At 46.5% G+C, this 24,217-nt stretch overlaps 1 protein-coding gene across 1 annotated transcript; it reads left to right on the forward strand.

Moving 5' to 3' along the window:
- The first annotated feature begins 608 nt into the window (after window positions 1–608).
- LOC132777320 (regenerating islet-derived protein 4-like) lies at window positions 609–21,002 on the forward strand. Its single transcript, XM_060779674.2, has 5 exons — window positions 609–747; window positions 4,106–4,200; window positions 11,806–11,952; window positions 18,488–18,593; window positions 20,932–21,002. Exons 1-5 carry the CDS (start codon window positions 609–611, stop codon window positions 21,000–21,002), a joined length of 558 nt encoding a protein of 185 aa, XP_060635657.2.
- The last annotated feature ends 3,215 nt before the right edge of the window (window positions 21,003–24,217 follow it).

Below are 24,217 nucleotides of genomic sequence, written 5' to 3' on the forward strand. Positions count from 1 at the left end.
AAAAAAATTATAATATCACACCAACAGTCAACAACAGAGGGAGAGGGAAGCTTCAGAAGTTTTTGGAGGTTTTTTAGCGTATTTCGCAGTCGCGTCCACCATTAACGAATCGATTCGTTATTGTTTCGGAAATCGATTCGTTAATGTTTTGTAATTTTTTTCACATTTACGAAATTTCGTAAATATCGAACTTTTTAAAAGGAAAATTTTGTAATTATTTTAAATAACGAAACGCAAAAACCCCCCAAAAACGAATCGATTTTAGAAACAAATTTTTCCGTTGTTACCCAGGCCTACTGTATACGTTGATGTTCATGACTTTGGCATGCCTAACAGCTACCCACTTATACATCATGTATTTTTTTCTTTAGCAATATTCTTCTTTGTAGTCAAATGATGTTTCTTGAAAACCGTGCACTCCAATACATATCAAAATTGAACATCATTGTTTGCAAAACTGAACCAGACAAGATTTGCATGCATTTCTGAAGTCCATTAATGTTTCTTCAGCCATTTTACATCTTGGGCAAGTTTCATAGTATTTCCATTTCCAATAATGCCAATATAGTTATTCTCTTCTGACCTTCTGGGAGACTTTGGAACCCAACATGGGAAACCAGTTTCCTGGGAATATCAGCCATTCTATGAACATGTTTTCTCTTCTTCTTCCTCAGGTGCGGATGGCGGGACCATCCCATTTTCATTTCTCCATTTTGAGCCTCCTGTTTATCTTCACATTTCTTCCAGGTATGTTCTGGATGGTGGAAACCAGGGTAATCTTCTTACATATAAGCTGACTCACCAAGGCTATTTCATCACATAATAGTCATCATCATGTAACAATCACATCTTACTTATGCGATTCCTTGTGTCCGAGTAGAATTGTCTTCCAAGGTCAGTGTACTGGTGGGACCATAGGTGACTGTGGAGCGCTATTCTTGATCTGCATCTTCTCCCACAGTGAGGGCATTGGATTCCAGGTGGAATCCAATGCCCTCATAGGGCTTGTTCTCCAGGCCCTTTGTGCTGTTGCGCGCTGGACCTATAGCAATTGGTTTTTGAACAGGACATGCTCTTTCTGCCCAGCGGGAAGCCGGGGTGCCTCTGATGAGGGACTCTATGGGTTTTCCTATACAAAGTTTTTAGAAGCTTAAAAGTTTAACAAAGTTCTTTATTGTATTGTCGAAGGCTTTCATGGCTGGAATCACTAGGTTCTTGTGAGTTTTTTCGGGCTATAGAGCCATGTTCTAGAGGCATTTCTCCTGACGTTTCGCCTGCATCTATGGCAAGCATCCTCAGAGGTGTGAGGTGAAAAATGTGAGGTGAAAAAAGGTGTGAGGTGAAAAATGTGAGGTGAGGATGCTTGCCATAGATACAGGCGAAACGTCAGGAGAAATGCCTCTAGAACATGGCTCTAAAGTTCTTTATTATTGCTTAGGTCTTCAACAAACAATCTTAGATCTTCAACAAATCAAACAAATGCTTCTTAGCTTTGAATCAACTGGTGGCTTGCTTAAATCTTGTCCACAAGGGACAGGCAGATTGCTTTCCTTTACGAGGAAAATCCTTTTTGACCCCTCCCTGGGCAATCTTCTTTCTAGGCTTTGCTGGTGTGGGCGCTACTCCTGGCTCCAAATTGCTTCTTGGGTACCCGAGTAGACCTACCAGCCAAGGCTCCAGCTGGAGTCCTTAGGATTTTTCCCACGAAAGTTGTAGGTCTGTTTCTCCAACCCCAACAAGGGTTGTGCTGTAAAGCTGTTCTCTTAAAAGCCTTTCTTTAGAGACTGTTCTTAAAGCTGTGAGGCTGTAAATTCTCCAGCCAGAGATTTTGGGACTGTTTTCCCCCGGACTTTGTAAGAAATGAAGCTTCTCTATAGGTAGAAAACTTTCACGTCAAGCAATTGAAAAAGGAGGATAAAGAAGCGATAACAAACTTACTAACTATAGCAAGACTGCTCATAGCAAGGAATTGAAAAAAAGAAATGAATATACAAATAGAGGAGTGGTATAAGGAAGCATGGAAAATAGCAATAAATGGTAAATTGACATGTATATTAAAGGTTAAAAAGGTATATGGAAACAAAGCGATTTTGATGCTGTATGGGGAAGATTTGTGGTAAATGGATTTAAAAATAAGGAAGGAAAATTACCGTCACAAGAAGAAATGAAATTTTGGACAGATGAAATGTAAGAATTGAGGCTTGAGACGGGTGGAGGGGAGGACTGTGGTGATAAAAACTAAAAAAAGAGAAAAGTGGGGGAAATGTCAAAGCAAAATAATAAAACAACATGTTAAAGAGGCTGATGTACGAAATGCAATAATATGTAATAAATGTGATAAATCAATAAAAATTATCTTTAAAAAACGTCCTGTAGCTAAGCTTCCAACTGTAAGACCGAACTAAAATGGTTCCCTTTCCCTCCTGAACCTGGAAAAAAGGGCGGAACTAAAACTTAACGATGATAGACAGGTGGCTAGCCCCATGACTGCAGCCTAGCAGGAACCATCCAACTGCAAAATGCATGGCCAGAACAAGCACATGCAAACGCTCAAAGAACGAAAGGGAGTTTGGAGCTCCTGGTACCAGCACACCCCTGATTATTTTAGTCGCCCTCCTCTGGACACATTCCAGCTTGTCAATATCTCTTTTCAGTTGTGGTGCCCAGAACTGGACACAATAGTCCAGGTGTGGTCTAACCAAGGCAGAATAGAGCATGGGGAGCATGACTTCCCTGGATCTAGACCCTATGCTCCTCTTGATGCAGGCCAAAATCCCATTCATCAAAATCCCATTGATCTTTGAGTGTTGTTTGGAAAAGGCTCATTTAAAGGTCTCTTGAAGGGCTTAAGTGTTCATTTGACATAACATGACATAATATGGCATGAACTATATGTTCTATTAACATGGTCTGTGGAAAAATGCCTACTATCATAACCATTATTGTCCACCCAAAATAGTATGGGAAAAGCAATCTGGGAAACAACGGTATAGTAGAATTAAAGATATCTGGGCAGGGGGGAACAAAGAATCCCACCGCTGCCACCAATATAGTAAAATTAAAGCGCCACAGCTTGGGCAAGGTGGTCAAACAATCCCACCTCTGCCACCAAAGCAAGGGATGATAACGTATTATAAATGACCGATGTTATTGGTAGTATTAGCCGCCACCACCTCAGCTTTCTTGGTCTGAGGAACCAAAAGGTGTGAGTGTGTAGTAGGTAAGGTGTGTTTGCCCTTAGTTCTTCTGTAACTGCTTCACTGGTTGACTGGACTCTAACAGTGCTTGACAGACTGAGGCTTACACCAGCTAAAAGTGAACTAGAAAAAGTTTATTGAGCTTTAAACAAACATCTACTCATGGAATGAGCGGTACAGAAGTGTAATTCAGTTGTAGAGACGTAGTTAGGTTAAACAGTTAGATCTACTGACAAATAAAGCTTTTATTAACTGTGAGTTTCCTTAAACACACTGCTCTATCCTTAGAAACAGTATCACTTGGAGAACAGACTCCTGTCTGTCTCACTCTCAGGGCAATAAGATATCTTAAACTTCTCCTAAGTTTAATAAGACAAAACTCCCTTTTACTGGTCCTCTCAACACAGTAAAACCCTAGCCTTTGTCTCAACCTTATTCCCTATCCTTAAGGCTCACTTTCTAGCTTTCTTTCCTGTCAGAACCCTATTTTAGCTTCCTCTCCTAAAATCTCATCCTTCTGTGTTTGATGTTAAGACACTACTCTCTTTGTCAAGAGCTGACAGCCTTTTCCCCTCTCTCAACCGACTCCTCCCCTAATTGCTCCACCCAATCAGGAGTCGGCTTGACTCCTCCTCCTGCTTCTGCCTGCCTTTCAAGATGAAAGCTACTGATATTCATGCTTTGGCCTGTTCGCCTAAAAGGTAGATTTCACTACAAACGGTTTTATGGAGAAGAAGCTCAAGCAGAGATAGGGCATATCAGGTTGGATGCATGGGTGATTAGTCCATATCCCAAACCCTATAACCCTTGTTTCTGGAGTCTAACTATATCTCCACCTACATTTTTAGGAGCCTGTCTGAATCTGTTCTTCTCTTCTTGTAAACCAAGATGTTCTTCTCTTGGAACAGGTAGCCAAGGTATGAAGTGCAAGAGTGGCTGGTTCCCCTATGAGCAGCACTGCTATGGATATTTCCCACAAGAAGAAACATGGAACCATGCAGAGGTATGTCATTGACATGTATGTACATTGGACCAAACAATTGCATAGGGCAAGGGACTTCCAGCACCCAACCTAATGTCCTGTCTTGAAGGTGACCCAAGAGAATAGGCACTGGCAAATCCAAGATGGAATAGGTTACAGTATGGAAGTGATCAGAGCCGGAAAATAGTCATGACCCAGGAACTGAGCTGGGAAATAGTCCAAGGAGTACATTTGCACTGTACAGTTATTGCGGTCTGATATGTCCTGAACTGTCATGGCTCAATGCTATGGAGATGTAATTTTACAAAGTCCGTAGCCTTCTCAGTGACAAAGAAAGCTAAACTCCTTCAGTTTGCCTCTGCAGTACTTCTCAAAATGGTAATCTGAAGTGATGTTGGATCACTTACTGTTGTCATTTTGAGGGAAACTGCAAGGTAGTGTTCTTGAGGGCTGGAATGAGGTTCTGGAATGCTTGTTTGGTTGAGATGGAGGTATTTGTTTTCATAACTAAACACACAGATGTCTATAATATGCAGTAGATAGGAAAGAGGGTGTATGGTATAGAGTAGTGTAATACTTCTCATATAGGTATTCTATTTATCCACTTTTCACATGTTGTTGTTGTTCATTCGTTCAGTCGTCTCCGACTCTTCGTGACCTCATGGACCAGCCCACGCCAGAGCTCCCTGTGGGCCGTTACCACCCCCAGCTCCCTCAAGGTCAGTCCAGTCACTTCAAGGATGCTATCCATCCATCTTGCCTTTGGTCGGCCCCTCTTCCTTTTGCCTTCCACTTTCCCCAGCATCATTGTCTTCTCCAGGCTTTCCTGTCTCCTCATGATGTGGCCAAAGTACTTCAACTTTGTCTCTAGTCTCCTTCCCTCCAGTGAGCAGCCGGGCTTTCTTTCCTGGAGGATGGACTGGTTGGATCTTCTTGCAGTCCAAGGCACTCTCAGCACTTTCCTCCAGCACCACAGCTCAAAAGCATTGATCTTCCTTCGCTCAGCCTTCCCTAAGGTCCAGCTCTCACATCTGTAGGTGACTACAGGGAAGACCATGGCTTGGACTAGGCAATGGATCTTGGTTGCCAGTCTGATGTCTCTACTCTTGACTATTTTATCGAGATTGGACATTGCTCTCCTCCCAAGAAGTAAGCGTCTTCTGATTTCCTGGCCACAGTCTGCATCTGCAGTCATCTTTGCACCTAGAAATACAAAGTCTGTCACGGCCTCCACGGTTTCTCCCTCTATTTTCCAGTTGTCAATCATTCTTGTTGCCATAATCTTGGTTTTTTTGACGTTTAGCTGCAACCCGGCTTTTGCACATATACATTTGTATACTTTTCACATAAGTATACTCATAACATATTAAGTGGTATAACTCACATAATTTTACTCCAGACTTGCTAAGATTCTCAAGTATAACTAAGGCTTCAAATTAGGTTAATAATGCATACTTAACATAAAGCTGTGCATATAGGTAACCCTTATTCTAACAGCACAATAGTAGTAGTATTGGTTCTGTAATACAAATAAAGTTCAAAAACAGTCTTATTGCCTTGTCGAAGGCTTTCATGGCTGGAATCAATAGGTTCTTGTGGGTTTTTTCGGACTGTAGAGCCATGTTCTAGAGGCATTTTTCCTGATGTTTCGCCTGCATCTATGGCAAGCATCCTCAGAGGTGTGAGGTCTGTTGGAATTAGGGCAATGGGTTTATATATATCTGTGGAATGGCTGGGGTGGGGCAAGGAGTCTACCGTATACCATGCAGCTGTGGACAAGTCTACATAGGGACCACCAAACGCAGCGCCCAGACACACATCAAGGAACATGAAAGGCACTGCAGACTACTTCAACCAGAGAAGTCAGCCATAGCAGAGCACATGATGAACCAGCCTGGACACAGCTGATTATTTGAGAACACAGGAATGCTGAACCACTCTCACAACCACCAGGTCAGGCTACACAGAGAAGCCATTGAAATCCACAAGCATGTGGACAATTTCAACAGAAAGGAAGAAACCATGAAAATGAACAAAATCTGGCTACCAGTATTAAAAAACTCTAAAATTATAACAGCTAAACAACAGAGAGGAAAAAAACCAGGCACAGATTAACACCTCCCAGCAACAGATTTTCCCAGGCTCAGGCAGGCCTTCAAATGCTAATGAAGGTGATCAGCTAAACATTCACACCTAACTGCAGCAGGGAAGAGCTCCTTGCCCCACCCCAGCCATTCCACAGATATATAAACCCATTGTCCTAATTCCAACAGACCTCACTACCTCTGAGGATGCTTGCCATAGATGCAGGCGAAACGTCAGGAGAAATGCCTCTAGAACATGGCTCTACAGCCCGAAAAAACCCACAAGAACCTAGTCTTATTGCCGTCTTGAATATGTTCTTAAGTCTTCATGGAGTCAACAAACAAATTAATGCACATATAAATGTTCAAATTCTTCATGCAAGTGAAGTTGACGTGGATTTACTCTTGGGTAAGTCCTTTGCCACAAGGTTGTAGTTTCAGTCCTTTATTATTGTTGTTGTTTCTAGATGTCAGGGACGGCCAAGTAAACCAGTTGTACTCACCCGGCATGAGGCGGTCCCTAAGATATCAAGGTCCTTGGCCATTTTGAGCCCTAAATGTCAGGATCGGTATCTTGTAAGAGATCCGATGTTCTCTTGGTAGCCAATGCAGTTGTTGCAGAATCGGTGTGATATGGGATCTTAGAGATGATCCCGCTAGCAGTCTGGCCGCTGCATTTTGGACCATCCGAATCTTCTGGGTCGTTGACTTCGGAAAGCCGGCATAGAAGGCGTTGCAATAGTCCAACCTCGTGGTGACTGTTGCGTGGATTACTGTTGCCAGTGCTTCTACCGAAAGGTAGGATGCCAATTTCCTTGCCTGGTGAAGATGAAAAAAGGCCTGCTTCCTTATGGCCGTGATCTGGGCCTCCATCGTCAGCGATGAGTCCAACACAACCCCTTTAAGGCTTTGAACAGTGGCAGGCGGAACCAGAGCTTCCCCATCGAAATCAGGCAGAGACTGGGTTAATTCTGGCGGCCGGCCGGGCCAGAGTATCTCAGTTTTAGCAGGGTTCACTTTGAGTCTGCTCGCTCACAGCCAACTCATCACTGCTTCCAAACACAGCTTAAAGTTCTCAGGAATCGCGGTTGTCCCAGGTTCGAGACACAAGAGTAGCTGGGTATCATCTGCATACTGGTAGCACTCTCGGCCAAAGCTCTGCACCAACCAGCAAGTCATAGAATCATAGAATCAAAGAGTTGGAAGAGACCTCCTGGGCCATCCAGTTCAACCCCATTCTGCCAAGAAGCAGGAATATTGCATTCAAATCACCCCTGACAGATGGCCATCCAGCCTCTGTTTAAAAGCTTCCAAAGAAGGAGCCTCCACCACACTCGGGGGCAGAGAGTTCCACTGCTGAACGGCTTTCACAGTCAGGAAGTTCTTCCTAATGTTCAGATGGAATCTCCTCTCTTGTAGTTTGAAGCCATTGTCCCATTGCGTCCTAGTCTCCAAGGAAGCAGAAAACAAGCTTGCTCCCTCCTCCTCCCTGTGGCTTCCTCTCACATATTTATACATGGCTATCATATCCCCTCTCAGCCTTCTCTTCTTCAGGCTAAACATGCCCAGCTCTTTAAGCCGCTCCTCATAGGGCTTGTTCTCCAGACCCTTGATCATTTTAGTCGCCCTCCTCTAGACACATTCCAGCTTAGAGTCAATATCTCTCTTGAATTGTGGTGCCCAGAATTGGACTCAATATTCCAGATGTGGTCTAACCAAAGCAGAATAGAGGGGTAGCATTACTTCCTTAGATCTAGACACTATGCTCCTATTGATGCAGGCCAAAATCCCATTGGCTTTTTTTGCCGCCACATCACATTCCTGGCTCATGTTTAACTTGTTGTCCACGAGGACTCCAAGATCTTTTTCACACGTCCTGCTCTCGAGCCAGGCATTGTCCCCCATTCTGTATCTTTGCATTTCATTTTTTCTGCCTAAGTGGAGTATCTTGCATTTGTCACTGTTGAACTTCAACAGTGGCTGGACATAGATATTAAATAACAGGGACGAGAGGATGGCACCCTTGGGAACTCACTCCACAGCAAAGGCAGGAACTCTCAGAGCTTTGGCCTGACCACCCCACCCTCTGTCTCCGGTCCCGGAGGAACTAACTGAACCATTTCAGGGCTAAACCTCGTACACCAGACCTAGCCAATCGATGAATCAGCAAGGCATGGTCCCTCTTGAAGCTGGAAAGTTAAATAGCCTCTGTGTGCCTGTCTATATATGTTGTGTGTCTATGGCATTGAATGTTTGCCATGTATATGTGTGTATTGTGATCCGCCCTGAGTCCCCTCCAGGTTGAGAAGGGCAGAATATAAATACTGTAAATAAAATAAACAAATTGAAGTTGAATCCAGACAAGACTGGAATGTGTCCAGAGGAGGGCGACTAAAATGATCAAGGGTCTGGAGAACAATCCCTATGAGGAGCGGCTTGGGGAACTGGGCATGTTTAGCCTGAAGAAGAGAAGGCTGAGAGGAGATATGATAGCCATGTATAAATATGTGAGAGGAAGCCACAGGGAGGAGGAGGGAGCAAGCTTGTTTACTGCTTCCCTGGAGACTAGGACGCGGAACAATGGCTTCAAACTACAAGAGAGGAGATTCCACCTGAACATTAGGAAGAACTTCCTGACTGTGAGAGCCGTTCAGCAGTGGAACTCTCTGCCCCGGAGTGTGGTGGAGGCTCCTTCTTTGGAAGCTTTTAAGCAGAGGCTGGATGGCCATCTGTCAGGGGTGATTTGAATGCAATATTCCTGCTTCTTGGCAGGGGGTTGGACTGGATGGCCCATGAGGTCTCTTCCAACTCTTTGATTCTTTGATTCTATGATTCTATGATTCTAAGACAGAGGTACTCCTGGTCAGTCGTAAGGCCGAACAGGGCATAGGGTTACAGCCTGTGTTGGATGGGGTCGCACTCCCCCTGAAGACGCAGGTTCGCAGCTTGGGTGTGACCCTGGACTCGTCGCTGAGCCTGGAACCCCAGGTCTCGGCGGTGACCAGGGGAGCATTTGCACAGCTCAGGCTCGTGCGCCAGCTGCGCCCGTACCTTGGGAAGTCTGACTTGGCCACGGTGGTACACGCTCTTGTCACATCCCGCCTAGACTACTGCAACGCTCTCTACATGGGGCTGCCCTTGAAGACGGACCGGAAGCTGCAACTAGTCCAACGCGCGGCAGCCATGATTCTAACAGGAGCGGAGCGCAGGGAGCACACAACCCCCCTGTTGCACCAGCTCCACTGGCTGCCGATTTGCTACCGGGCCCAATTCAAGGTGTTGGTACTGGCCTATAAAGCCCTAAACCAGTGTTTCTCAACCTGGGGGTCGGGACCCCTGAGGGGGTCACGAGTGGGTTTCAGAGGGGTCACCAAAGTCCATCAGAAAACACATATTTCTGATGGTCATAGGAACCCTTTTGGCAGAGAAGGTTAAAGATCTCTCCGTCTGTCCTTCTCTTCCTTTTTGGTGTTGGTGAACTACAACTCCCAGAATTCAAAAATAACCCCCCCCCCCAACCCCACCAGTATTCAATGTTGGCCATGTAGGTAGTGTGGTAAGTTTGGTGCAGATCTATTGTGGGCTGGGTTCAGAGTGCTCTTTGATTGTAGGTGAACTATAAATCCCAAACTCCCAACAGTGTTCACATTTGGGCATATTGAGTATTTGTGCCAAGTTTGGTCCAGTTCCATCATGGTTTGAGTCCACAGTGCTCTCTGGATGTAGGTGAACTACAACTCCAAAACTCAAGGTCAATGCCCACCAAACCCTTCCAGTATTTTCTGTTGGTTGTGAGAGTTCTGTGTGCCAAAATTGGTTTAATTCCATCATTGGTGGAGTTCAGAATGCTCCTTGATTGTAGGTGAATGATAAATCCCAGCAACTACAACTCCCAAATGTCAAGTTCTATTTTCCCAAATCTCCACCAGTATTCACATTTGAGCATATTGAGGATTCATGCCAAGTTTGCTCCAGATCCATCATTGTTTGAGTCCACAGTGCTCTACCTGGATGTAGGTAAACTACAACTCCAAAACTCAAGGTCAATGCCCACCAACCCTTCCAGTATTTTCTCTTGGTCATGGGAGATCTGTGTGCCAAGTTTGGTTCAGTTCCATCGTTGGTGGGGTTCAGATTGTTCTTTGACTGTAGGTAAACTATAAATCCCAGCAACTACAACTCTCAAATGACAAAATCAATCCCCCCTCCCCAACCCCACCAGTATTCAAATTTGGGCTTATTGAGTTTTTGTGCCAAATTTGGTCCAGTGAATGAAAATCTGTCCTGCATATCGGATATTTACATTACAATACATAACAGTAACCAAATTATGGTTATGAAGTAGCAACAAAAATAATGTTATGGTTGGGGGGTCACCACAACATGAGGAACTGGATTAAGGGGTCGCCGCATTAAGAAGGTTGAGAAACACCGCCCTAAACGGTTCCGGCCCAAGATACCTAGCTGACCGCATCTCGGCCTATGAACCCACCTGGACTTTGAGATCTTCCGGGGAGGCCCTGCTCTCGATCCCGCCAGCCTCTCAAGCACGGTTGGCGGGGACGAGAGATAGGGCCTTCTCGGTGGTGGCTCCTCGGCTGTGGAACGCCCTTCCTGTAGATGTTAGGCTGGCACCATCTCTCATGACATTCTGTAGAAAGTTGAAGACCTGGATGTTTGTGCAGGTGTTTGAGTAATTCAGTGCAATTTGGTAATTTGGAACATAGGAATGGAACAATGGACGACGAATTTGGATCACGCTTGGATGATGAGGCGATCGGGGGTGGGTTTTGTGATTATGGTATATTGATGTTTGTCTATTAGCTAGTAGGCCTGGGTAACAACGGAAAAAATTGTTTCTAAAAACGATTTGTATTTGGGGGTTTTTTTTGTTTTGATATTTAAAATAATTACAAAATTTTCCTTTTAAAAAGTTCTATATTTACGAAATTTCGTAAATGGTAAAAAATTAACGAATCGATTTCCGAAACAATAACAAATCGATTCGTTAATGGCGGACGCGACCGCGAAATACGCTAAAAAACCTCCAAAAACTTCTGAAGCTTCCCTCTCCCTCTGTTCTTGACTGTTGGTGTGATATTATAATTTTTTTTCACTAATTAAACAAAAAACAACTATAAAACTTGCCCCAGACATGCGGAAATAATAACGAAACGACCTCAAACCGATAACGAAACGAATACATAACGAAATACGAAGCATTTACGAAACGAATTGAAAAATTCGTTTCATTTTTAAGTTGCTCCAGAATGGTTCGTTATCGCTTCGTTAACAAAAAAAATAACAAATTTTTAACGAATTACGAATTAACGAAACAAAACCGCCCAGCCCTACTGTCTATATATGTTGTGTGTCTATGGCATTGAATGTTTGCCATGTGTATGTGTGTATTGTGATCCGCCCTGAGTCCCCTCCAGGTTGAGAAGGGCAGAATATAAATACTGTAAATAAAATAAATAAATACATTTTCTCTCTTTTTTTTCTGTTGGATGATGGCCTCCTTGTCTTTGGTCCACATCAGACAGAATGTATGTCATACGGGACAGAAAGCCATCTCGCCTCTATCTTCAGTCGCAGGGAAATGGATACCGTGGCCACTTGGCTTACAACCAACTTTGTAATCGAAGAGCCTATTTGGATCGGACTATACAACGTAGGCAGCATGCACGTAGGTATGGGGTAATCTCTCCTCTTCTATCCCTGAGCAAAGCCTTGCATTGAAATATTAGGCCTGGGTAACAACGCAAAAATTTGTTTCTAAAATCGATTTGTATTTGGGGTTTTTTTTTTTTTGTTTCGATATTTAAAATAATTACAAAATTTTCCCTTAAAAAAGTTCGGTATTTACGAAATTTCGTTAATATTTACAAAACATTTTGTAAAGATGGCGCCCTTTCTTTTCAATATTTTTTTCAATATTTTTTTAATTTAATTATTAATTTAGTAGAATAGGGAGGAGAAATTATTATTAAGGAGGGAAGGCAGGCACTCACTCACTCTGGCGGGCCCTCTCACTCGCCGCTCGCCCTCTCGCTCGCCGCTCGCCCTCTCGCTCGCCCTCTCACCCTGTCGCTCGCCCTCTCGCTTGCCGCTCGCCCTCTCGCTCACCCTCTCGCTCGCCGCTCGCCCTCTCGCTCGCCGCTCGCCCTCTCGCTCGCCTTCTCGCTCGCCCTCTCGCTCGCCCTCTCGCTCGCCCTCTCACCCTGTCACTCGCCCTCTCGCTTGCCGCTCGCCCTCTCGCTCGCCCTCTCGCTCGCCCTCTCGCTCGCCGCTCGCCCTCTCGCTCGCCGCTCGCCCTCTCGCTCGCCCTCTCGCTCGCCACTCACCCTCTCGCTCGCCGCTCGCCCTCTCGCTCGCTGCTCGCCCTCTCGCTCGCCGCTCGCCCTCTCGCTCGCCCTCTCGCTCGCCCTCTCGCTCGCTGCTCGCCCTCTCACTTGCCGCTCGCCCTCTCGCTCGCCGCTCACCCTCTCACTCGCCACTCGCCTTCTCGCTCGCTGCTCGCCCTCTCGCTCGCTGCTCGCCCTCTCGCTCGCCGCTCGCCCTCCCGCTCGCCCTCTCGCTCGCCCTCTTGCTCACCGCTCGCCCTCTCGCTCGCCGCTCGCCTTCTCGCTCGCCGCTCGCCCTCTCGCTCGCCGCTCGCTCGCCACTCGCCCTCTCGCTCGCCGCTCGCCCTCTCGCTCGCCCTCTCGCTCGCCCTCTCGCTCGCCGCTCGCCCTCTCGCTCGCCGCTCGCCCTCTCGCTCGCCCTCTCGCTCGCCGCTCGCCCTCTCGCTCGCCCTCTCGCTCGCCACTCACCCTCTCGCTCGCCGCTCGCCCTCTCGCTCGCTGCTCGCCCTCTCGCTCGCCGCTCGCCCTCTCGCTCGCCCTCTCGCTCGCCCTCTCGCTCGCTGCTCGCCCTCTCACTTGCCGCTCGCCCTCTCGCTCGCCGCTCACCCTCTCACTCGCCACTCGCCTTCTCGCTCGCTGCTCGCCCTCTCGCTCGCTGCTCGCCCTCTCGCTCGCCGCTCGCCCTCCCGCTCGCCCTCTCGCTCGCCCTCTTGCTCACCGCTCGCCCTCTCGCTCGCCGCTCGCCTTCTCGCTCGCCGCTCGCCCTCTCGCTCGCCGCTCGCTCGCCCTCTCGCTCGCCGCTCGCCCTCTCGCTCGCTGCTCGCCCTCTCGCTCGCCGCTCGCCCTCTTGCTCACCCTCTCGCTCGCCCTCTCGCTCGCTTGCTCAGCTGGCGCCTTCCCCGCCCTCTCCTCCTCCTCCTCCTCCTCCTCCTCTTTCAGGCTCTGCCTCTGACTGGCTAAGAGAGGAGAGAGGGGAGAGCTCCCAGCAAGCATCGCCAGGCGGCCATCTTACGTATTTCCGAAATGGACGGAAATACAAAAATTTTTGGCGCCTGCCGTTTCGATATTTAAAAACACTTCCGGGTTTAAAAATAAGTTTTGTAATCGTTTTGTAATTGCTAAAATTAACGAATATTTAACGAATTACAAAATTAACGAACGAAACCGCCCAGGCCTATGAAATATCTGTCTGAAAAGGAAGGGAGAAGGCATTCATCCCACAAAAGAAAAACTCCACCATCTCCAGCCCTGTGGACTAGTTAGGAACGGCCTATTTTGTGCCTTTGTTTGTTTTTTTTTCTTTTCATATATCCCATTTGTATCAACTGATTTGAAGAAGGGGAAATTTGGAAATCAGGTTTCCAGCACTTTTGCAATATGTCATTGACTGGGCACCACAATTCAAGAGAGAGATTGACAAGCTGGAATGTGTCCAGAGGAGGGCGACTCAAATCATCAAGGGTCTGGAGAACAAGCCCTATGAGGATCGGCTTAAGGAGCTGGGCATGTTTAGCCTGAAGAAGAGAAGGCTGAGAGGAGACATGACAGCCATGTATAAATATGTGAGAGGAAGCCACAGGGAGGAGGGAGCAAGCTTGTTTTCTGCTTCCTTGGAGACTAGGACGCAATGGAACAATGGCTTCAAACTACGAAAGAGGAGATTCCATCTGAACATGAGGAAGAACTTCCTGAATGTGAGAGCCGTTCAGCAGTGGAACTCTCTGCCCCGGAGTGTGGTGGAGGCTCCTTCTTTGGAAGCTTTTAAGCAGAGGCTGGATGGCCATTTGTCAGGTGTGATTTGAATGCAATATTCCTGCTTCTTGGCAGAATGGGGTTGGACTGGATGGCCCATGAGGTCTCTTCCAACTCTTAGATTCTATGATTCTATGAACGTTTACTTACAATCATTCCAATTTCACAAATACATGATATACATCTAATGATTGAAAGAACAGTTGGAAATGTCAAAATGGTCAAATATTGTGTGTTTATCAAATAAGTTTTTCCCTCACAAGCGAGGGACAAATGAGAATAATCTTGAGTGTATTAGAATTTTAACAATGTGGGATATATTCTAATTTATCTGCTTATTTTTGTTCTGGTTTGTTGTAGGTTTTTTCAGGCTATATGGCCATGGTCTAGAGGCATTCTCTCCTGACGTTTCGCCTGCATCTAGGCAAGCATCCTCAGAGGTAGTGAGGTCTGTTGGAACTAGGAAAAGGGGTTTATATATCTGTGGAATGACCAGGGTGGGACCAAGGACTCTTGTCTGCTGGAGCTAGGTGTGAATGTTTCAACTGACCACCTTCATTAGCATATAATGGCCTGACATGCTTGTGGATTTCAATGGCTTCTCTGGATTCTCTCATAACCACCATGTCAGACTACACAAAGAAGCCACTGAAATCCACAAGAAGCATGTGGACAATTTCAACAGAAAGGAGGAAACCATGAAAATGAAGAAAATCTGGCTACCAGTATTTAAAAAAACCCTCTAAAATTACAACAGCACAACAACAGAGAGGAAACAAACAAGGACATCTAATCACCTCTCAACAAAAGTTTGCTCCAGGCACAGTCAGGCCATCAAATACTCATCAAGGTGGTCAGTTGAAACATTCCCACCTAGCTCCAGCAGGCAAGAGTCCTTTGTCCCACCCTGGTCATTCCACAGATATATAAACCCTTTGTCCTAGTTCCAACAGACCTCACTACCTCTGAGGATGCTTGCCATAGATGCAGGCGAAACGTCAGGAGAGAATGCCTCTAGAACATGGCCATATAGCCCGAAAAAACCTACAACAACCCAGTGATTCCGGCCATGAAAGCCTTCGACAATACATCTGGCATTGAATGTTTGCCATTTTTTGTTGGAATCCACCTTCAGCTCCCTTGGGGAAAGAGGGTGGAATACAAATAAAATTATTATTATCATAGAATCATAGAATCAAAGAATCCAAGAGTTGGAAGAGACCTCCTGGGCCATCCAGTCCAACCCCATTCTGGCAAGAAGCAGGAATATTGCATTCAAATCACCCCTGACAGATGGCCATCCAGCCTCTGTTTAAAAGCTTCCAAAGAAGGAGCCTCCACCACACTCCGGGGCAGAGAGTTCCACTGCTGAACGGCTCTCACAGTCAGGAAGTTCTTCCTCATGTTCAGATGGAATATCCTCTCTTGTAGTTTGAAGCCATTGTTCCATTGCGTCCTAGTCTCCAAGGAAGCAGAAAGGAAGCTGGCTCCCTCCTTCTCCCTGTGGCTTCCTCTCACATATTTATACATGGCTATCATATCTCCTCTCAGCCTTCTCTTCTTCAGGCTAAACATGCCCAGCTCCTTAAGCCGCTCCTCATAGGGCTTGTTCTCCAGACCCCTGATCTGCTTCCTCCTCCCTGTGGCTTCCTCTCACATATTTATACATGGCTATCATATCTCCTCTCAGCCTTCTCTTCTTCAGGCTAAACATGCCCAGCTCCTTAAGCCGCTCCTCATAGGGCTTGTTCTCCAGACCCTTGATCATTTTAGTCACCCTCCTCTGGACACATTCCAGCTTGTCAATATCTCTCTTGAATTGTGGTGCCCAGATGATGATGATGATGATGATGATGATGATGATTTGGCACAGGATAACTTCCAGTTTGTGAATTTTGTCCAGCATCCATTCCCATTTGTAAATTTTGCACAGAATAACTTCAATTTTTCAAATTTTGCGAGACGTAAGTTCCAATTTGTGAAACTTGCATGGCACAGTTTCTGAGCTTTGAATAATGCTATTAGTGGAACAATTGGGAAGCCAGTGGGTAGAATAACTACAGTATATTCTGGTGTATAAGACTACTTTTTAACCCAAGAAAATCTTCTCAAAAGTCAGGGGTCGTCTTATACGCGGGTGTAGTCTTATGCATGGAAGTCGTCTTAACTCTATAGTTTAACTGGAAAAGTTGGGGGTCGTCTTATACGCCCAGTCGTCTTATATGCCGGAATATACGGTAATTGTTAGCTTCAATTTTGCAAAGACAAATGCTCCTGTTTTCTTTTTTTGCAAGCTTTTTGCCTCCTGCATTCTTGTTGCATCAAAAAGAAATTACTGGTGTTGGTGGTGGCGATGCTAGTCTGCCTCCCCTTTCCATACTTCTGATACAAACGATCTTCCATGCCTATTTAGCCAAAATGTCGGGTGGAGACATACAAAGCATGTAAATACTGTTGTTTGCACTTCACCCTTCATGGATCCCAAGAAGGGATATAGAATCTCTAGAGCAGTGCTTCTCAACCTGGGGGTTGGGACCCCTGGGGAGGGGGTTGCGAAGGGGTGTCAGAGGGGTCGCCAAAGACCATCGGAAAACACAGTATTTTCTGTTGGTCATGGGGGTTCTGTGTGGGAAGTTTGGCCCAATTCATTGTTGGGGTTCAGAACACTCTTTGATTGATCTAGATCTAAGGAAGTCATGCTCCCCATGCTCTATTCTACCTTGGTTAGACCACACCTGGAATATTGTGTCCAATTCTGGGCACCACAATTCAAGAGAGATATTGACTCTAAGCTGGAATGTGTCCAGAGGAGGGCGACTAAAATGATCAAGGGTCTGGAGAACAAGCCCTATGAGGAGCGGCTTAGGGAACTGGGCATGTTTAGCCTGAAGAAGAGAAGGCTGAGAGGAGATATGATAGCCATGTATAAATAGGTGAGAGGAAGCCACAGGGAGGAGGGAGCAGATCAAGGGTCTGGAGAACAAGCCCTATGAGGAGCGGCTTAAGGAGCTGGGCATGTTTAGCCTGAAGAAGAGAAGGCTGAAAGGAGATATGATAGCCATGTATAAATATGTGAGAGGAAGCCACAGGGAGGAGGAGGGAGGAAGCTTCCTTTCTGCTTCCCTGGAGACTAGGACGCGGAACAATGGCTTCAAACTACAAGAGAGGAGATTCCATCTGAACATTAGGAAGAACTTCCTGACTGTGAGAGCCGTTCAGCAGTGGAACTCTCTGCCCTGGAGTGTGGTGGAGGCTCCCTCTTTGGAAGCTTTGAAGCAGAGGCTGGATGGCCATCTGTCAGGGGTGCTTTGAATGCAATATTCCTGCTTCTTGGCAGGGGGTTGGACTGGATGGCCCATGAGGTCTCTTCCAACTCTAGGATTCTATGATTCTATGATTCTATGTAGGTGAACTATAAATCCCAGCAAGTACAACTCCCAAATGTTAAAGTCTATTTTCCCCAAACCCCATCAGTGTTGACATTTGGGCATATTGAGTATCCGTGCCAAGTTTGGTCCAGATCCATCATTGTTTGAGTCCACAGTGCTCTCTGGATGTAGGTGAACTACAACTCCCAAACTCAAGGTCAATGCCCACCAAATGTGCCTCCCTAGGACCCAGTATGTATAGGAGATTTTCCTGGGTGGATTGAGGTGACCACTGATGGGGAAAAGGAATGAGGCGGTCCCTAAGATATAAAGGTCCTTGGCCATTTTGAGCACTAAATGTCAGGATCAGTATCTTGTCAGAGATCCGATGTTCTATTGTTTGCAGGTCAACTGTAAATCCCAGCAACTACAACTCCCAAATGACAAAATCAATCCTCCCGCCAACCCCACCAGTATTCAAATTTGGGCATACCAGGTATTTGTGCCAAATTTGCTCCAGTGAATGAAAATACATCCTGCAGATCATTATTTACATGGCGATTCATAATGTTAGGGTTACGGTTGGGGGTCACCACCACATGAGGAACTGTATTAAGGGGTCACGGCATTAGGAAGGTTGAGAACCACTGCTCTAGACCATTTCTTGAAAGGCTTCTCTTCAGATTTCTAAGAGGATGGATTGTGGGATCGAGGAGATGTTTGAGTTTGTTCTCTTTTGTGTTTGCTGTGTTTGCAGAAGAAACGTTGGAGGTGGTCAGACATGTCTTCCGTCAACTACATCCCCTGGAGCCTCAGCAAATCCCATCAACCTAAGGGGGACTGTGTAGAAATGCCTCGTGCGGGTGAGAAGGGGTTTCCACAATGTATGGAAAGGAAAGGACCTGAGAAATTGAGTCCTATCAAGAACCTTCCTTGTTCTGGAGATGTTGTGATAATTGTGTAAGACTGGGTTGTTGTAGGTTTTTCGGGCTGTATGGCCATATTCTAGAAGCATTCTCTCCTAACGTTTTGCCTGCATCTATGGTAGGCATCCTCAGAGGTTGTGAGTTCCTCACAACCTCTGAGGATGCCTGCCATAGACACAAGTGAAATGTCAGGAGAGAATGCTTCTAGGACATGGCCATGTTGTTGTTGTTCATTCGTTCAGTCATCTCCGACTCTTCGTGACCTCATGGACCAGCCCACGCCAGAGCTCCCTGTCGGCCGTCACCACCCCCAGCTCCTTCAAGGTCAGTCCAGTCACTTCAAGGATGCCATCCATCCATCTTGCCCTTGGTCGGCCCCTCTTCCTTTTGCCTTCCACCTTCCCCAGCATCATTGTCTTCTCTAAGCTTTGCTGTCTCCTCATGATGTGGCCAAAGGACTTCCACTTTGTCTCTAGTCTCCTTCTCTCCAATGAGCAGCCGGGCTTTCTTTCCTGGAGGATGGACTGGTTGGACCTTCTCGCAGTCCAAGGCACTCTGAGAACTTTCCTCCAGCACCATAGCTCGAAAGCGCCTCTCTTCCTTCGCTCTTCCTTGCCAGTCTGATGTCTCTACTCTTTACTATTTTATCGAGACTGGACATTGCTCTCCTCCCAAGAAGTAAGCGTCTTCTGATTTCCTGGCCATCATGGCCATACAGCCTGAAAAACCTACAACAACCTGTGATTCCGACCATGAAAGCCTTCAACAATACAATTGTGCAAGACCTTTCCTTAATGAAGATGAGAGTTAGTAAAGCTCATGGAAGGACTCAGGGTCCATCTACACTGCCGAATGAATGTGTCACCATTTCAATGCTATGGAAATCTAGAAGTTGTAGTCTGGTGAGACACCAACACTCTTAGCCAAAGAAAGCTAAAGACCTTGATAAACTACAACTCCCAAAATTTCATGGCATTTAGCCATGGCTTTTCAAATGGTGCATTAATTCTACATTGTAGACATATCTTTTCCCATCCAAGTACTAATCAGGCCTGACCAGATCAACTACACCCAAGAGTATTGAAGGAACTAGCAGAAGTCATTTCAGAACAATTGGCAATCATCTTTGAGAGTTCTTGGAGAATGGGAGAAGTTCCAGCAGATTGGAGGAGGACATATCTTTTCCCATCCAAGTACTAATCAGGCCCGACCCTGTTTAGATTCCAAGATCAGACGAGATCAGGCGTGTTTAGGATGGTATGGTAGTAGACATAGTGTAGACATATCTTTGATGGACCTCCACTTTACATGGACTATCATGGCCAGATCTGGAATGTCAAGGTACGGGCACAGCTGACGCACAATTTTGAACTGTGTGAAGGTGCTCCTGGCCACCACCAACACCTGAGGTTCCAGGGCCAGGAGGACCCCATAGACCTCAAACCTATATCTTCAGGGGGACTGTGACCCCATCCATCACAGGCTGTAATCCCATACCCTGATCCACCTTCTGACTGACCAGGAGAACCTCTGTCTTGTCTGGATTTAGTTTCAGGTTGTTATCCCTCATCCAGTCAGTTACTGATGACAGCCACCCTGAGGGACTCCACAAGCCAGTGGCCAAGAGGTCGATCAGGAGTCCCCAGCGCCACCTTCTAGGTTTGACCCTCCACTGTAACACAGGGTCCCCAAGTCCCATCTAGGAGAGCCAGCCCAGAAGGATACCATAGTCCATGGTATCGATTGCCACTGAGAGATCCAGGAGAACTAGTTGGGACACACTCCTCCTATCAAGTTCTCTTTGTAGATCATCCCCCAAGGTGACCAGTACCATCTCAGTTCCATAGCTGTGATAGTCACGGCCATGATAGTCCATCCCTTAGTCACATCCTGTTTGAACTACTGCAACAGTTGAAGTTGATCTAGATAATAGGTTTCATCCAAGAAACTTTAGAGTTGTGAGGCCACCATCTTCTGGAGAACTTTGCTCAGGAATGGGAGATTTGATTCTGGCTGATAGTTGTTGAGGTGAGTGGGATCCAGTGACAGATTCTTCAAGTGGAGTCATACTATGGCCTCCTTGAAAATACTTGAACTGGCCTGGACCCCCCAAAAGCAGAAGGGCCCCTTGGATGCTTTCTAAGGGGCATTTCCTCTTGCACTTCCTTAGGTGGGTTCACTTTCTTCTATTGTCTTGGAAGGAAACAACATAGAAACGGCGGCATTGCAAAAATGAAAGAAATCCTGGTGCTTTCTCTGTCTTATTTTCTCCTAGATTTTTCGGCATGGGAAGTTCAGGACTGTGCAGAGTTACGAGCCTATCTCTGCAAAGTTGCAATGATGTGAACGGCAATGGTAAAAGAAGGCCAGAGGAAGATGGCTCCTTCAGCCTTGAGGTCTCTCTCTATTGAGAGGCCAACGCTTCGGATTCCCAGGGCCTAAGGCTGTAGCCCAGCATCTATGGGTCAGGACTTTCTCATGACTAGAGCATGATGCCAATAAAAATCCATATCCCAAATGAATGCCCTTTCACTTGGATGCCTTCTTCTTTCATGACACCAAATTGGGAGGGATGGGCAGGATCAGGATCCAAAATGACCTCAACAAATTGGAGATTCGAGGCAAAGCTAACAAAATGGATTTCAGCAGGGAGAAATGCAAGATGGTAGTAAAGGTAAAGGTTTCCCCTTGAGATTAGGTCTAGTTGACAAGGTCAACTAGACTTTGACAAGGTCCCCCATGACCTTCTGGCAAGGAAACGAGTCCAATGTGGGCTAGGCAAAACTACGGTGAGGTGGATCTGTAATTGGTTAAGTGGACGAACCCAGGGGGTGATTTTCCCCAAGGCTTCCTCCTCTTCATCCTGGAAAGAAGTGACGGCCGGAGTGCCGCAGGGTTCTGTCCTGGGCCCGGTCCTGCTCAGGATCTTCATTCATGACTTCGATGAAGGGTTAGAAGGCAGGATCATCAAGTTTGCAGACGACACCAAATTGGGAGGGAGAACCAAGACTCCAGAGGACAGGAGCAGGACTCAAAACGATCTTGACAGATTAGAGAGATGAATGGCCAAAACTAACAAAAGGAAGTTCAACAGGGACAAATGCAAGATACTCCACTTTGGCAGAAAAAATGAAATGCAAAGATACAGAATGGGGGACGCCTGGCTCGAGAGCAGTACGTGTGAAAAAGATCTTGGAGTCCTCGTGGACAACAAGTTAAACATGAGCCAACAATGTGATGTGGCGGCAAAAAAAGCCAATGGGATTTTGGCCTGCATCAAGAGGAGCCTAGTGTCTAGATCTAAGGAAGTAATGCTACCCCTCTATTCTGCTTTGGTTAGACCACACCTGGAATATTGTGTCCAATTCTGGGCACCACAATAGAAGAGAGATATTGACAAGCTGGAATGTGTCCAGAGGAGGGCGACTAAAATGATCAAGGGTCTGGAGAACAAGCCCTATGAGGAGCGGCTTAAAGAGCTGGGCATGTTTAGCCTGAAGAAGAGAAGGATGAGAGGAGATATGATGATAGCCATGTATAAATATGTGAGAGGAAGCCACAGGGAAGAGGAGGGAGCAAGCTTGTTTTCTGCTTCCCTGGAGACTAGGACGCAATGGAACAATGGCTTCAAACTACAAGGAAGGAGTTTCCACCTGAACATGAGGAAGAACTTCCTGACTGTGAGAACCGTTCAGCAGTGGAACTCTCTGCCCCAGAGTGTGGTGGAGGCTCCTTCTTTGGAAGCTTTTAAACAGAGGCTGGATGGCCATCTGTCAGGGGTGATTTGAATGCAATATCCCTGCTTCTTGGCAGAATGGGGTTGGACTGGATGGCCCATGAGGTCTCTTCCAACTCTTGGATTCTATGATTCTATGAGTTGAGTCCGACTCCGGGGAGTGGTGCTCATCTCCATTTCTAAGAGCAGGCTTTATCCGTAGACATCTCCTAGTTCATGTGGCTGGCATAACTGCATGGGGTACTACATTTAGGCAATGCAAATGGCATGAATAGATATAGCAGGCATGGGCAAACTTTCTAACTTGGGGGCCACATGGTGGGCCGGAGCAGAGTGGGTGGGTTGGGAAGAAGGGAGAGGGTTCTCCACAAGTCCCCTCCCTTCCCTGCCCTTTCCTCCCCTTCCTCTTCTCTTTCAGAGGCAGAAAGTGAAAGAAAGATGGGAAACGTTTGGATCCCAAAAGGATTGGTCTTGGTCAGGATGAGATGGTGGACGGAAGAGAAAAAGGGAGGAAGGGTGGAAGGGTGGAAAGGAAAGGAAGAAGAGTGATAGGAAAGAAATTAGGAAGGAAAGACAAAAGGGAAGGAAGGGAGGGAATGGGGGAAGAGAGGAAGGGAGGGAGGAAAGAGAACGGAAGGAAGGGTGGAAGGGAAAGGAAGGAGAGTGATAGGAAAGAAATTAGGGAGGAAAGACAAAAGGGAAGGAAGGGAATGGAGGGAGAGAGGAAGGGAGTGAAGAAAGAGAGAAGGAAGGAAAGAGAAAAAAGAAGGAAGGAAGGAAGGAAGGAAGGAAGGAAGAGTGAGAGAGAGGGGAGGAGGAAAGAAAGAGGGAGGGAAGGAAGGGAAGGGAGAGAGGGAGGGAGAAAAGAGAGAAGGAAGGAAAGAGAAAAAAGAAGGAAGGAAGGAAGGAAGGAAGGAAGGAAGGAAGGAAGGAAGGAAAAGCGAGAGAGAGGGGAGGAGGAAAGAAAGAGGGAGGGAAGGAAGGGAAGGGAGAGAGGGAGGGAGAAAAGAGAGAAGGAAGGAAAGAGAAAAGGGAAGGAAGGAAGGGTGAGAGAAAGGGGAGGAGGAAAGAAGTAGGGGAGACAGGAAGGAAGGGAGGGAGGGAGGAAAGAGAAGGAAGAAAAGAGAAGATGGAAGGAAGGAAGGAAGGAAGGAAGGAAGGAAGGAAGGAAGGAAGGAAGGAGAGGAGGAAAGGAAGAGGGGAAGAAGGGAAGAAGGAAGAATGAAAGGGTGGAAGGGAATGGAGGGAGGGAGGAAAGAGAGATGGAAGGAAAGAAGGAAGGACAGATGGATGGAAGGGAAGGGAGGTAGAAGGGAGGGAAAAGAGGGAGGTAAGGGAGGGAGGGAAGCAGGAAGGAAAGATAGGAGGAAGGATAGGATGGTGAGAGAGAGGAGGGTCTGAGAAAAGAGTCCAAGTGGCCACATCCAGCCCCCCGGGCCTGGGTTTGCCCATACCTGAGATCTAAGATAGGAGACACCTGGCTTGACAACAGTCCATGGGAAAGGGATCTAAGACACCACAAGCTAAACATGAGCCAAGGGTGTGACGCAGCAGCTACAAGAGCCAGTGCAATGCTAGCCCCTTGTCAACATCCACATTCTCACTTTGTCAGATGTTTTCAAAATGTTCCTGTTTCTTGCTCCTCTTCCCACTTTCTTCCTTGGTCTTCAGCTTAGGCCAGTTGCCGCAATATGAGTTGAAAGTGCAGCAGGAAATGAAAGAGGAAAGAAATTGTGTCCTTCTCAGTAGGTTCTGGCCAAAGCAAAAGCTCCTGCAGTCTCCCCTAGTTTGTGAGAAAAATGTCTGGAGATCTTAAAAAATAAAA

Source organism: Anolis sagrei, chromosome 5 (genome assembly GCF_037176765.1).
Source record: "Anolis sagrei isolate rAnoSag1 chromosome 5, rAnoSag1.mat, whole genome shotgun sequence".
Lineage (NCBI taxonomy): Eukaryota > Metazoa > Chordata > Lepidosauria > Squamata > Dactyloidae > Anolis > Anolis sagrei.